The 16,788-nt window shown below is 39.5% G+C and overlaps 1 protein-coding gene across 1 annotated transcript in view; it reads right to left on the bottom strand.

Moving 5' to 3' along the window:
• LOC149773142 (uncharacterized) overlaps positions 1–16,788 on the bottom strand; it is a 95,130-nt gene that overhangs the window by 53,445 nt on the left and 24,897 nt on the right. Inside the window, exon 4 of the mRNA XM_089946725.1 lies at positions 11,587–11,670. Within this exon, the coding sequence (XP_089802851.1) occupies positions 11,587–11,670 (84 nt within the window). The remainder of the gene's footprint in view (positions 1–11,586; positions 11,671–16,788) is intronic.

Here is a 16,788-nt window from a genome sequence, read left to right as displayed (position 1 = left end):
GGGACCAAAAAACGCTGTCAACGAAAATGTGTCGGAGAATATTGTGCTTCTCATAATCAAAATTTCAAGCGAGGGTCTAACGGCGGGGTTACCTGCGGGTGTGCGACGTTGCAGTCCGCGGAAAAACAAAATTGTGCTCAAGTTGCGGTGGTAAAAGATTTCGCGAGCTCGCCAGATATTATCGGCGCAAACACAATCGCGTATTTACGGAACAAGAATACATCAACAGCCACCCGATCTACTATTTAGACAAACAGATGCCATCTAGTATAGACAAATGGAATTCAGAAGACACCCCATCTACGACCACTACGAAGCTTCCTCAGACGGAACAGTTAGAAACTGCAGACTATAAAAACCGCTCGGAGATATTGGCAAACATGGTTATAAACATATTACGATTTATAAATCTGGTAAAGAAAAAAATTATTATCTTCATAGGTTTGTTTTCGAGTGTCATCATGGTCCGATTCCTGCGGGATTAGTTATTGACCACATAAACAGGAATAAACTAGATAATAGTGTAGAAAACCTAAGAGCGGCTACCCGGAGCGAAAACTCCCGTAACACAACAAGGGTTGCTCAAAATTTTTCTCCGAGGCCAGTCGTTGCCGTCATGGACTCAGATGAAATCGAGTTCCCCTCAATGCGTTCCGCCGCTAAATATTTTGAGATAAATTCGGCATCAATCTACAGAAATATTAATCTCGTGACAAAGTTTGTCTACTCAAAAAAGTATGATGCGTTCTTATCCTTTTATGAACCGGTTTAAGTTTGACAGCATATTAAAGAGACAAACCCGCTATAGGTATAATGAACGAGGAAACAGTTGCAACGCTGACCGGTGACCTTAACGCGGTAAAGACATTCGCAACATCAAGTGAAATTTTTAACTCCACGTGGCTGCAGGATCAGTATGATTCTACCTCAGAATCTCGTGCACAAGGCTACAAAACTCACAAACGTGAGTACAGAACTATAAAAATGCTTAATAACGAGCTCAGATATAAAATTATTCCACAATACAAAGATCAAATTAAGACCTTCGTGCCGGTGACTCGGACTATAAAAAGGATCCTTGACGACATCGGACAGATCTTCGAGCAAGAAAAACTCTCGAGGGTTCTTTCTGATAAACTCGATAAATTACTTATTGACGAATAATTATTTCGATAATTTTCACAGTAAAATTTTTTTTACCGTCCGTCGAAACCCACGGTAAAAAAAAGATTGCCCGGAAACACCAGGGATTAACTTGATACCACGATTATCATAATTCGTTCAAGAAATTTGAGTGCTTCAATGTCGCGACGGGGGCAGAATTTAGTTTCTTGATAATCCATTTGAAAACCCTTATCGCGTTGGAAAGTGTCATAAGTAATTCTTACAAACAAAGATTTACTGGCGTTATTGTACTCGCACAATAAACTGTTATAGTCGATAAATAGTTCGTCATGAACAACCTCATAGATTTCGTCATCACTTGACTCAACGGGGTTTACCCCGATGATGGCACCAAGCCGACGCAGATCGTCATCGGAGAGATCATCGGAAGCGCACGCGGACTGAGATAGTTTGTCAAAGATTGTGTTGTATTTGGTTCCAACGAAAACAATTCTCATATCTTCGGGATAGTGTATATTTTTGGCGCGTATATGTGAAAATCTCATTACTATATTTAGGCAAAATATATTTGTTTAAATATTTCCCCCCGCGAGAACGTCTACTAACTGCTCCCGGGACAAACACGAGTGCGCATAATTCAGAAGTTCGTCATCGCTGAAGAACACGTAAACGTAATCGTGGTCGCGCAGACTTTCGATATCGTCGCTGCTCAGCAACATCTTATCGGTGCCACTATTTCCCACGCGTATCCGAGTATCTTTCAGTTCGCGTGGAAAATGCAAAGCATTTTCATCATAAGTTCGTGTGAGTGCAGCTCTGATCGCGTCGGCAAGTTCTTTTCGGTCGAGTATATGCACGCGAACATGCTGATAAAATCTTTCTGTCATTATATTTATTGTGTTTATTTAACATAATTTATTACGACGTTGCTGTTGTTGATTGAAATATTTCTGGAAACGCTAGCGTTTCCAACCGGGCTATCATCGGAATCGCTCTGCGATTCCCAATCACTGGAATCACAGGGAACACTTTGTGTTTCAGATTCAGATTCAGATTCACTAACAATAAAATCACTGTCGGAATCACAGGAAACACTTTGTGTTTCAGATTCAGATTCACAATCACTGTGAGATGACATATTATTATGTTATGGATATCGCTAATTGGACGATTTCACTAGCAAGTTCACACTAATTGTTTCCCCACGCAGGTCCAACAGTCGCTGTTGCTGGTCAGTGACTTTAAAATTTATCCTTGTCAGCGTCGGATTATGACACCGCAGAAATACTGGATTAATTGGCTCTTGCACAATCAAAAATCCGGGCGGTTGTGTAGGAGTAAACGAATACAGTATAAACCCTTGCTGGGCCTGATTTGATTCGCCCGTGTTTATTCTGTAGCTGCCATCGATGACATTACACACAAGATTGACCGCGACCACGTCGGTGATATTCACTATGCCCGGAGAAATATGCCGGCCATCACCTGATGTGCTGTTGTCGTGTCCCAAGATAGCAGGTTCCGGGAATGATCGCTTGTGCGCGGAAAGAATATCCTCGAAGGATTGATCCAGGAGATTAGACAACGACGTTAACATCTCAGGCACTTTATATCCGGGAAATTTAAAATTTCGTAATTCAGCCTCTGTTATTTTAAATTCTTCAAAAAATGTTGTTTATCCTGACTATCAATTACCATCTGAACCAACCGTCGGTTAAAATATCTCACGTCGTCGATTAGTTGATTTATTATTTCAATATGTTTTATGATTTTATCACGTGGACTATATAGGTCAGAAATATGCTCCTGAAAGGATTGTTGTAGGAGTTTAAGTTGTTCTTTAAATAATTTGTTCATTTCATTAAAATATTTTTCGACTTCAGGAAGATACATATACAGAGAGTTTGCTACTGCAAAGGCACGGGCAATTGCCCTCGCCATGAAGGAGAGAGAAGGGTCTTCATCGATAGAGACTTGGAATTCCCACCTTGTTGCTCTCTTATTACTCACATGCCAATCGACATAAATTGCGTTATATTCTGGATTTTTCATTTTTGAAATAGCTGTCCTGAAATTCGCGGAGATGTCATGATACGCCATAGTATCCGTGTGATAATCGGATTTTACAAGTTCTGGTAGACGCGGTTTTACATCAGGGGCGTCCGCTGGCCATCCTAGCACGGCTTTGATTGAACTGTTATAGATATCAACGGCGTAACCCGGTGTAGTAACCTCGATGACCGTTGACAGCGTTGGCTCGTGTGCCGTTATATTGATTTTTGATTCCTTTCCGGTGACACGTTTTATTTGACGCTGTATTTCTTTGTTGATTTCTTCTATCTGATAACTTCCAGTGGGTAACGCAATGACGTTCCAATCTGGAGTTACATCAGCGTTATTCTGATACGAAAAAACAAATGAGTTATTCGGCGATTGTCCGTGAAATGATGTCGCCCTGATATTGGGCCAACTGTGATATACTCGTAATTGTGCCAGCGCGATTTCGGTAACTGGAATTGCAGTTGGAAAATTAATGCTGAACTCTGGTTGCGTAGACGATATTGATATCATTGTGGTCCTTACCGGAGTTGTATTCGTGGCTATGTCGAGCAACGCTTGTCGTTCCATCGTTATTTAACTTTATCGTTTTTAAATGAAAACCATTTGCTGGTTCAGTATTCGCTATGCGCTCATAATCGCTGTACACGTTGGACATCAGCGTGAATTCGGGATCTGATATGTTGTTGTCGTCTACACTAGATGATATCAACGAGGACAGTTTCGAGTAGGCGCTGTTGGCCGCGTTGGCTAGTTGTTGATACTCGTGCAATTTTGCTGTCGCGCACGAGGATATTTTTTTCGCGATGATATTGGCGACTCCTGCGGTCGTCGTTGATGCTGAAATTGTGATTGTGATAGCGATTGCAGTTGTCACCGGAGTTAGCGTTGATAATAGCACGCCCGTAGATGCAACCACGGCGGATACCGAGTACACAGTTATATCTAGTGCAGTTACGCGGCATTTGTATTTTTTTATTTTTATTGCGCATCTGTCAATGGTGTTTTTTAGCGTTGATTGCCACTCGCGTACCTGATCATACCGGTATTGCTGAGCATCTGGAAATCCTTCGGATTTCAATGTTGTCGTTGACATTATTTAAAATCGCTGGCGATTTTCAATTACGCGGAACCAATTGAGGTGTTTCTGCGACGAATTCCAAACACCACCAGTAGGATGCTGCGGTTAATGTCTCGTCTGCGGCTTCAAGTATAAATATTTCTTCGGTTCCGCTGTTTAGTATTACGGTTACAACCCCGGAATACTTATCGGTCGAATGTCTCCAGGGATATGTTGTGAAGATTTCAAATTTAGCGGCTGAAAACACGGACAACCTGTACACGCCAGTGACTGTTGCTGTGTATTTGAGTGAATTATTTTGTCGGGACCATGTTGCGAATCCCGATGATACCGTGTATGCGATGCTGATGATATGCCCGGGGGTAATTCCAGTGGGGACTTTAATCAGACTGGTTTTCTTAACGATCTCAGGTATACCCGATACGATATCCTGCTGTGTTTGTTTGATTGTGTCAATGTCGGTCTTGATATCAACGAGTTTCACATCGACGACTGGAGGAACCCCAAAGAACTTATCCACGGTCTCACCAATTTTTTGAGTGTTTCTACGAAATCTTACAAACGCGTTCACGTGAACATAATACTCTGCCCGCAACGTGTCTAGTTTACCACCAACGACGTCTACGTATTGTTTGTTTGTGGCATCTTCGGGAGATTCGGGATCTTTTAGCGCGGTTATTTTGTTGCCGCTCATGTTGAGTTCGCCCGTCATTGTGTCGCCGGATTTTATTACTCTGTCATTGATTAAACCAACAACAAGTCCGTATTGCGCGTCAACATACTGTTAATTTGTGGCGTCCTCGGGACCTATCGGATCCGCTAACACAGTTATTTTGTTGCCATTCATGCTGAGTTCACCTGTCATTGTATCACCGGTCTTCGCTACACGCGTCGCTGCGACTTTTCGTGCGTCATCTCGCAGCATCGCAATTGATATCAAAGAGTCTCTGATTTTGCCGCCGTCAGCGAATACAACGATGTTGCCGGCGGTAGCTCACCCAACGGAACGTTATTAGTTTTTAGTTTGCCGTGTTTATCCTGGAAAACAGCAACCTCATCTGGGTCGACTTGGGACAGATTTAAAAGATTATCAACGTCATCTTTGGTTGCATACTTCGATAAGTCAATATTCTCCTTTTTTTCTTTGGTTCTACTTGATCTTCCGTAAATGTCAACCATTATTTGTTACCGCTGTTTTCAAATGTGGTGTATTCGTGCACGACTTTGTGAGGAGGAATCGCTGGATGTTTCGTTATCGCGGAAAGAACATTTAATACTTCACGACCGCATATCGGAGGATCAATTAGTGTTTGTGTTGGCAGCGTTGACTGCCAAACTGGAATTGGAAGCCTTTGAACGTACCTGAGAAACTCAACCTGCGGTGCTAACCCGTACGAATCGAAATAGATATTTTCCACGCGGATCGATCGCGTAAGCAACCCAATGAGTTCCAGGGCCATCGCGGTTGTCAAGATTAATAATTCCTGTTTCTGGATTATTCGGCGTTGGCGGTAGTTCATCTCGCATAAATACACCTCTGAAATTTTTTATACGTAATTTTTTGACAGCGTTGAGTAAATCAAAGTTAGAAGCCGGGAGCGTTTTTAAAATCGTTTTGGGTACCATGACGCCGGAGTTCCTGGGAGTCTGAGACCGAGATCCGTTTTTTTATATTTTGATATCGATGCTAATGCGCTTGCCATAGATGGTGATGATATAGCCTCCAATATCTTTCTGGTTATAGCTGGACCCCAATTTCCAGATCGTGGCAGTCCAAGAGCAGGTCCTATACCAGCCATAAGTGCTGGTAAATGTCCACCTCGTCGTCTGTTGTATCCCTGCCCAAGTGCTTTCTTGAGGCATATTCCCGCTGCGGTTCCAACTGCTCCCAACGCGGCCGCCTTTGCTGCGGCGGCTAACGCTGGTGCTGCTGCTGCGGAAATTATTGGAATGAGTGGAAATATTCCACCGGACTTAACCATATCTTTGATCGCAGCCGGAGAGAGATCAATTCGAACTCCAGTCCTACCCTGCTTCGCGCTATTGAAATGTTTTAGCTGAGTTTTTGTCAGCGACAGTTTGTTTGGGCCGCCCGCTAGCTGATCGTGTTTTAACGTTATTGATTTCCCACATGTGCTCGCGTTTTTCGACTGTAATTTTTTTACCTGACCGGGAGTCAGAGTCACATTAACATAACTATATGACATTTTATTTAATACGAGATTGATCTAATTGCATTGTTAAAACAGTGCTGCAAGTGGAAACTTAAGGGGATTTGGAGCAACTACAGGTTTTCGGAAAACTACAGGTTTTCTACTGGCGCATCGATGACTCTCATTCGGCCGCCAACACCTTCAAGCAACATTGATTTATCGGAGAGTATGACAGCGATTGCTCTAAAACCACCAGCGGGAAAATCACCAACGTTAGCCTTGAAGTGTATATCAACGACCGATTGTTTGGTTAGATCAAGTTGTTCCAGCGAAAAGTAATAAATCGGATACAACGTTGTGAAATCCAACTGTGATATCTGCAAGCCGGTATCAATATTTTGATCACGTCCCATAAATGTCATCAGACGATGAGACGCACGTGCAACTTGATTATTTACAAAATCTATCACTATATCCTCGGATGGTTCTTGATGCCCGTTTATTCGCAGCGAAACTTCAGAGACAGCAAGTTTGTCAAATATCATATGCGAATGTGTTTGACTATTTACTCTTTCGTTAGCCTGGAGTGCTACGAAAATATGTCGTGGTGCTGACACCCCCTGCTGTGATGCTATGTGCCACGTGAATTGTCCAGCACCGGCACCCTGAATGGAATCTGTAGATGTTGTCAACCACGATATCAATGATTTACCACTTGTGTCCATGAAAGAGAGTAACCGCTGCTCTTCAGCTAACGATGGGGACATTACTGACATCCACAAAACAAGCTTGAATAATATTACCTTACCGGCAGCAATACCAGCAGCACCGTCTCGCCAGATAGCGTCGTTGTCGTCACCCTTTCTAACAAGTACAACTGTATGCTTGGCTCCAAAAATAACCTTTCTGACATTTCTGCAGAACCCAAAGATGTGAGACAGCGGAATTGCACATGAAAATTTTCTACGATCACCTGATAGCATTAATTTACGTGTAGCAAAACCAAGATTGTAATTTGGACTAGGTCTTAATATTGGAAATGCAGCACCTGGTCTATCTGCAAATCCAGCTGGTTGTGGGTCCACAGCAGTGTATCGTGCTGTTTGTACCGGAATAACAGATCTGTGTTCAGGATGATCAGCATTATCCTTAGCGAACATCATAGTCGGACCAGCCGATCTAGTGTAATCATCTGAGTATCGTGCTAATCCCACGATTGTTGTGGCAACGTCAACGTTATCCTGAATCGTTTCAATTTCCTTTCCATCGATGCTATATGAAGCACTTCTGAATAGTGCCATGATGCCGTTGTTGACAAGACCAACTCGGATATTAATATCGTATGGTGTATTAGAGACAACATCTGTTACAACTTCACCCGTGACTTCAAGGAATGCTTCAGCGGGTAAGAAATATTTGCTTGTATCATGCACTTGTAATTCAATTCGTCCGCGCTGATTGGGTGATTTTGCTTCGTAGGAATAATACTGAAAATCGCGCACAGATTCATCTTTGAGTATTGGTGCATCCATATCGAACGCTGGATCTGATACTCGCTTGAACATTTTATATAAATTATCGACGTCTAAAACGAAGACCACTTCCTGATATCAGACTCGTATTTATTTGTTCGGGTTGTTGAGTTACAAGAGATACGAGTTTTTGATTTGCGGCCTCATTTATTACTTTAATGACATCCGCGGGCATAAGTTCAGTGCTCGGTAATTTTACTGGTGGTGGTTTAACCGCCTTTGGTTTACGTGCTAACCGTGACAGTCTACCTTTGACTGACGAGAATGCTTTTCCGGCAAGATTACCAACAGCTCCAAGGGCTTTATCCTTAACAACATCAGTCGCTTTCATCGCCAATTGTTTCGCAATCGGTAACGCCTTAGGGGACATCCTTGAAAACAAACCCGTAACAACATCACCAAGACCATCTCCGTAGATTGCTCTGTAGACCGGTAATCGTGAATTTACTACTCTGACTGGTCTGGGTCGAGTATCGTGCACAATCATTTTATTCAATTGCTGTTTCTCTAACTAAAATTCCTAGTCGCTGTAGTAACCGTCTACGAGTTCATCAATGAGCCCCCGATAGATACGAACATCCATGATGCCACCACGAAATAGTCGCTGACAGACATCAGCAGCTTCATTAATTATTTCCGGAGAGTTATTTCCGGCACGTTTTCCTCCGATGAGAACTTCTAGCCGTGAAACGTCGTTGATAACACTATCAGGGCAGGAAATAAAACCAGACCCGGTTTTAGGTTCCAACTTCAATTCCTCAAAAACATCCCCCTCTGGAAGATCAGAGTAAGACGGCGCTGGTTTCTCTGCTTTAGGTCTTCCTTTTCGTTTAGGTGGTTCAGGTGGCGGTGATTGATCTCTCTCTGCGGTAACTTTCTTTCGCGTTTCCTTTGCTTGCATTTTCTCTTTTTTCGCTTGTTTTTCTGCTTTTTTTTCATCTTTTAATTTTTTATTATACCCAATTATACCCGTTTTTATGAAATTATAAGTATCATCACCTTTTAATATTCGGGGAAGGCCTCGATTTATTTTATACACATAATCACCCCACTCAGCTTGAGACATGCCCTTGGCAGCTTCTGGTTTTAGAAATTCATGTCTGCGATGATAATTTTCGACGATCCAAACAGAAAACTTTTTAAGCTCATCTACGTTACTCAGTGGAATATTTCTTATTTCGTTGATACCATCTTCGGTACATTTGTTTATAAATGTTTCCTTGACAGTTGCAAGTGGACCTACTGCACCTGGATCAGCTGCGGCTGCTACTTGTTGTTCACTAAGTTGTTTTATTGCTTGAAGCAAACCCTGCTCTGGTTTTCCACCCTCAATTGCAGCCTCTTCTTCAGTTCGTCCTTTGATAGCAGTTAAAACCTTTCCAGTGACTGCAGTGATAGGTTTAAATAATTCCCCTGTGGTCGTTGCGAAACCTTCCTGTGCTTGCTGTCGTTGTTGTACTTTTTCTCTGACACTATCTCGCACAGGAATAAATTTTTTGATTGCTTCTAGTCGCTCTCGAGGTAGTCTAGCAGAATATGCTTCTCCTATGTTGGCCATTATTGTTAACCCAAATTTTTTATTCCGCGGTTACGTTATTTTGTTAAGAGCAGCAGGGAGGGCGTTAACCCAAGTTGGTTTTCATATGTAATCGGTACGGCAATAACGGTTTCCAAGACTAGATTATATGATTAAACCCTTTATTTTGGTAAATAGACACCTTTATTGTCATTGTTGCCAAAATAAAGGGTTTGTTTTCCAAAATAAGTCTTAGTATTTATAATACTATTGATAGAGATGATTTCTGGCGAAAAAACCTTGTGAGATTCGCCCTCCCTGCTGCTAGTGTATTACCATATTTACCTTTGCATGTTTGTTATAGTTTTCTTTACATACCATAATGCGTGCATTTTTTATTCTTGTTGCGACGTAGTGCAGGATTTATATTGGTAATGTAAAGCTACATTTAAAAAAAAAAAAATTGTTTACTATTGTCTTATCGAGCAGGGTTAGGTTTACTATTGAACCTCTGTTTTGTAAAATGCCATAATAATATAATCTTTATAACTTACCATGTATAACGTCCTTACGTTATGTCTGTATCAAGTTTAGTACACTGTATCGGGTATATTTTCAGCTGTTTTTGATGGTAGGAATATCCGGGGTGTCCGGTGTTGTCAGAGTGTAGAAACGTCCGTGTGTCCGGAGCGTTTAAGGTGCCGGAGCGTCTAATGTCTAGCGTCCGGAGTGTCCAGAGGGACTAAGGTGACCCAGCTGTAGAGTCGTCAAAGGACCAGGGGGTCCGGAGGGTCTAATATTTCAAGTGATCATAGTATTCCGAGGGTCCGGAGTCTATATTGGTTGTGAAATTGATTCGGAGGAGCTGTGGAGCGGATATGGTGCACGGGTGACGGAGTGCATCTCCACACATGTATTTTTAGCTGTATGCTAATTTTGGGTTAGTAAGACCCAGTGTATTATTCAGGACTGGAAGGATAGATTGTATATCCGTTCTTGTTTAGTGACATAATTTCGCTACCTGAGCGAATACATTTTTTTTTACTATGTGTAAAGACTTACATCGTTTACTATTTGAGTGAACTATATTCATCTTTCCATGATTGAATCTTTGTGAAATCATTTATCCTGTATTTTAGGGTTACTGAACTAAATTTATTTGTATATTTTTTCCATCTTTGAAACTGTGCGGTTTTTATGTTAAATAGATCCAATATTTGGATTATAAATACGCACACATCTTCATAATCCACTACTCATATAAATCGCCACATTAAACCATATATCTGTGTCGTCAAAACGTGTTCTGTTGTTAATCCGAAATATCCCACCCGGTTATCTTGTTACAGTGTTCACTCCCAATATAATTCCAAATGGTCATCACAGCAAACACACAACACTCCCATTTAAATCCAAATGGACATCAAACCATCGAACGGACAACACTTCCACATGAGTCCAAATGGACAACACACCAAAATATTGACAACACTACAGCCTAAATTTAAACGGACAACACACAACAGCATGGACAACACTCCCACTTAAATATAAATGGAAATGAAACTGTAATATGAGCAACACCCCCGCTTAATATCCAAATGGACCTTATCATAATATTGACGATTCCTCCCCTTAAATCCAAACGGACATCACACTGTAATATGGTCAAAACACCCATTTAAATTGAAATGGATATCACACTGTAGTATAGAGAACATTCCTACCTAAATGCATATATATATTTGACAGCATAATATGCAAAACACTCACACTGTTATATGGACGAAACTCCCACTTAAATTCAAGTGAGTGTAACACCATAGTATGGACAATCTGGGCAGGGACACATGTATGTGTAATTTTGACAGAAACTGTGTGGAGCTTATTTAGACTAAAATATTATGTAAAATACACTAATATGGATGTTACCAAGAGTTTTGACAATCTATTGCAAAATGAAGCCCCTAGAGTGTTCATAAACAAATAATGATGGATTGATGACAGGCAGGGCACAATGTACAAATCACACAGGGCAAGAAAATAAGCTGATTTGAAATTCCAGATGATCTACTGTAACAAATGATTACACACCAAGCTATTATTGCGTGCAAACCCTACCTTGACTGGGCTTTTCGTCGTGTTTCTTTCGGGAGCAACCAAGTCCCAAAGAATGCTTCAGCCTGTGCATCAAGCCACGATCTCCTGAAAACAAAAAAAATAATTGGATTAGATTATCTCATAAATGAATAAGTAACTTGATTTTGTATGTGCCGTAGATTGTTACTAAACGTGGATCTAAAGATGTCCCATCTAAGATAAAAAGTATTAACAGTTATACATATTCCAAACCCATTGAAAGAAAATAATACCTCATGTAAATAATAACTTAAATAAAAACTAACTTAAACTGTATGTATGCATGTATGTATGTATTTATCTACACACACACACACATATATATATATGTATATACATATATATATATATATATATATATATATATATATATATATATATATATATATATATATATATATATATATATATATATATGAAACATGAATAGAGACAGTATTTCACAGATGGGTAGATTGCACAACTTACATGATAAAGGAAGTTTAGGGAGTGGTGTAAATTGCATTTTTTCTTTGAGTTAAAATCTTTATTATTTTACCTAATTTGTTGTAAATCCCTAATATTGGAGTGTGTGTTTGTTGCTATTAAATGCACATCACCCTCTGTGCCTGATTCTTTATGTATATTAAATTTTTCATCTTTCCCAGAGACCTTATGTATTTTGTTATTTCATTACTTACCTGTTTTCATTCTTTATATCAATGCGTCTTGATTATCTTCATGTAACGAATTCCATAATGTATTGCAGAGTGTACAGTATTGTTTCTGACAATCTCGATGCTAAAAAGCAGCGGGACTACATTGTAGCTTTTTGCTATATATTTTGCCTCTAATATTTATGTGAAAGTACTTACCAACATGAAACCATGACAACTGAAACAACATATTTATCGCTAATATTCATGTAATTATTTTAAGACTGCATACAAAATATGTAGACTTACTTTTTATAAGATTATTAATATGTGTTACTCATAATATACATATTCCTGTTATGTATTTAACTTAAAGAAATGCAGTAAAATAATTTTGGTGGCTTTTGTGATGTATCAATGTAGTACAATTATTTTGGTGGCAAGATGAGTTGTATCAATGGAGTATAATTATTTTGGTGGCAAGATGGGTTCTGTCAATGGAGTCCCATTATTTTGGTGCCAAGATGGGTTGTATCAAAGGAGTACAATTATTTTGGTGGCAAGGTGGGTTGTATCAGTGGAGTGCAGTGATTTTTGTTGCGCATGATGGTTGTGTCAATGGAGTAGAGAGCTTTACATGGCAAGATGGGTTCTATCAATGTAGTAAAATGATTTTGGTTGCAAAATGGGATGTATCAATGGAGTGCAACGATTTTGATGGCAAGACGGTTCCTACGATGTAGTACAATGATTTTGGTGGCAAGATGGGTTGTATCAATGGAATGCAAAACTTTTGGTGGCAAGATGGGTTGTATCAATGGAGTGCGATGGTTTTGGTGGCAAGATAGTTCGCATCAATGTAATAAAATGATTTTGGTAGCAAGATGAGTTGTATCAATGGAATACAATGATTTTGGTGGCAGGTTGGGTTGTATCAGTGAAGTACAATGATTGTAGTGGCAAGATGGCTGGTATCAACATAGTACAATGATTTTGGTGGCAGTATGGGTTGTATAAATGTAGTACATTATGGTGGTGGCTTTTTGGTTGGTACCAATGGAGTACAATGATGAGGGTTGATATATGGGTTGTATCTATGAAGTACGATCATTGTTGTGGTAAGATATTATGTATAAATGTTATACAATCAGTTTGGTTTTGAGGTGAGTTTTATCAGTTGTGCCCGTGTTTTGTTCCATACCTTCGTAATTTTTCAAATCAATAATTATGTATTTTGTTAGGTACAGGATGATTATTCCCTTTGCAGTTCAGAATATATGTCATACTTACCTTTTAACGGTCTTCACATAGCTTTAAAACGGGATTTATTTTATTTCTCTCGTCTATGATAAAGGATCAACACAAGAACGTCATTCTTTTGCTCAAACTAAGTTTGATTCTTTTTTATTATAATTATAATTTTCATTTAGTTTTCATTTCGTAACTTATGTGGCAAATTCACAGTAATTTGGAAATTAAATGAAATGTGGCAAACGTGCCCAATTTATCTGAATTCCGTCCGTGACAAAAATGATAAACCTCTCTGACTTCAAAAGAAGTTGTACGCAGCAAAATTATATGCTTCCATTTGGAATCTGCCATTTGTTCAATTTGCTTCCGTCAGAGCCGTCTATGAAGCGATATACTTACATTGCAGTCTTTTGTTGGTTGAATATGATTCCATTAGGGTCTTTTGGGGGGTTCAATATGATTCCATTAGGGTCTTTTGTGGGTTCATCATGATTCAAGTGTATGACTTGTGTTCATTCTTCCAAACATAACACATTTACTTTGAATTTTTGGGGTATAGAGCTCTTATTAGTTGAGGACTGACGACTCCTCCGCGACAATGGAATTGCACAGCTATAACTTCACAAACAGTAAGAAACGTCAGTGTTTATAATGGCACATTTATTCAAGGGAGTCCTGGACAACATCTTTCAAAAACATGTGCAGAACCCTATGTTTATTTACAGAATCTTGCTTATAACAAGTTATGGTCACGGCCTGTCACAGCAGTTTCAGATGCATGACAGTTGCTTTGTTATTTAGATAGCATATGAACAAAACCGACATTATCAAATGCACTTTAATCCGATAAGCTTAATGTTGTTCTATATCAAAAAGATTAGCTGTCTTTAACCTTCTGAAGTATTATCAACATTATGCACAATGTGATTTTTTTCTGGTAAAAAAAGCACAACAGTCTGAAAATATAATAGTTACCATGTATGCTTAAACTATTTACTACACACTTAACAATGATTTTATATTATTTATTTATTATTATAATTAATACAATTAACAGCAGTCTCGAGGGATGTAGCAATAGAGCATATCAGCGATGGGAAATAGAATAACCAAATCGAGCGAGGTGCGCTTTACGTTGCCAGCGTATGCTGTAATAACATATTCTGCCTTATAGGCTATTTGGGCCCTAGGAAAGGCCATAGTGACCAGCTAGAGCCTAAGTGGAGGAATACATAGGCTACCGTACAGTTGGAAAAGGATAATAAAAAGGAAGACGACAACAACGGTGCAGAAGAAGTATGGGAAGCGGCCAATGCGCGGAAAAACAGGCAGCGTTTGAAGAGGAGGGTAGAGGTTTGACAGAAACTCTTTGACCACTTTTCGTCACTACAAGATAATCCAGACCCAGAACGGATGCAAACAAGCGGTTACCAACCGATTTAGTCATTGCTCCCCCACTAACATACAGCTGACGGCAAATGAGGACCTATGCTTTACAACAGACATCTTACAACCTCAGGACGCAGACAACGCACCTAATCAAGACACATCAGGGCAGCAAAGAGCGAAGATGAAGATGTGTAGGTGGAAGAAGAGAAATAATGTTACCCGACAAACAACAGCTCTTGTTTATGCGCCTGGCAGAGGCATTGGAAATGCCAAAGAAGGACATAAACGTCAAATTAGCCAAATACATAGCCTGGATTTCAGGAGTGGCAGTTCGGAGATCGCATTCGAAGCAAATTCTATAGATAGGCTTACAGAGACCCCACCCTTATCAAGTATGATTGAGTGGTGTAGCAGCTTTCCAAACTGTACAGGTTGGAGGCATTTCCAGAGAAGCGGACAGATACCCCACTGACAGCCGAAGAATGAGTTGTGGGTGATGAGTGCAGGAAAACCTTCTGAATTCCTACATAAAAGTCATATTAAGGGTTACTAACCAATGTCTCATATTTAAAAGATTTTAAATTTGACTTGAAAACCCAACTTAATAAGTCTATTTTTGAATTCAAATACGCTATTTTTGCATCATTTCCCAATTGAAACCAAATCCTTACCAATCTACTGAACAAGATTTAGTTGGTTTGACAGACCTAATAGACGTATTCTTTTTTTCATTTTTCTCTATTATACCCATGTACCAATGTGTCGTCAGGGGCGTGGTTATTTTCTCACCTGACAGCTAAGTGCATGCCTGGATAGACGCACACGGCTTCAGTTCAAGACAATATAGGATAAGACAATACGATGAAAAAAGCGTATCATAATGGCATTAAATCGTGGGACACAAGCAAAATATTTTTTTCGCACCTTAAAACCTATATGCATATAAAACCTATAGTGTCTTCAGTGTCCGATAAATTGTGGTAAAAAACTAATGTGAATATAAAATTGGCAAGATGACGCATGTCACACAGTAGCAACCAGCTCTTTCAATTGCGACATGAATAAACTGTTATAAACTATTATAATTGTTTTTGTTATTGTTTCGCGTGTGCAATTTTTTTTAATTTCTCCAACACGAAGTTAAGTATAGGCAAATAAACACTTCGTATTGCATGGACCGGTTACATTTAACCTTTTAGCCAAGGCTGTGCTAAAATATACCTCACTTGGTCAATATAGATTGTACTTAGAGTCACTTAGATTATCATTTATTAAAGTCATATTGATCAAGAAGAGATCACCTGATCAATAATGTTGTACCACGTGACTAGCTCTTGGACTTGTGCTCTCTGCTTAATGAATCTAGATTTGCCAAGGTTGCTACTACTCTATCAATAAAGATGTCGATAATTAAGCCTCGTTTCGTTCTTTACAAACAGTATCTGACTTTCAATTCTCAATATTCTAAAAGTGAATTCAGCATCATTGAAAAGAAATTCATTTATTGTTGATTTCACGGGACTATTGGACATCTGATGTCATGAACATGTAGGTGGCGAGATTTCGCAGAAAGTAAGCCAGCTTCGTAACGATTTCAAGCATGTATGACTCAAAGTAGCATAGTACTAGAGTAGAGCTAACTATAATTAGATGTGGGGTGCGAGATATATCCTCCTTAACGCAGACCAACAAGTAGATCTCGGTTTCTTCTTCCTGAATTTCTCAATTTACTGGTACCTGAGTAATGTCAGAAACAAAGCGGAGATCTACTTGTAGATCCCACCAAATCATAATGTCAAAAGTGTCGTCTTACTTTGCAGAACACTTCTACCAGCTTCCCTAGATCAATTTACCGAATCTTATTTCTTAAATCACATTTGTAAGATATTCTGTAATATTGGCATATCCT

The sequence above is a fragment of the Sinohyriopsis cumingii genome, unplaced genomic scaffold (assembly GCF_028554795.1).
Source record: "Sinohyriopsis cumingii isolate HCF-2022 unplaced genomic scaffold, ASM2855479v2 utg000873l, whole genome shotgun sequence".
Taxonomy (NCBI): Eukaryota; Metazoa; Mollusca; class Bivalvia; order Unionida; family Unionidae; genus Sinohyriopsis; species Sinohyriopsis cumingii.
The sequence above is the reverse complement of the archived record's forward strand: the minus strand, read 5'-3'. Positions and strand labels throughout refer to the sequence as shown.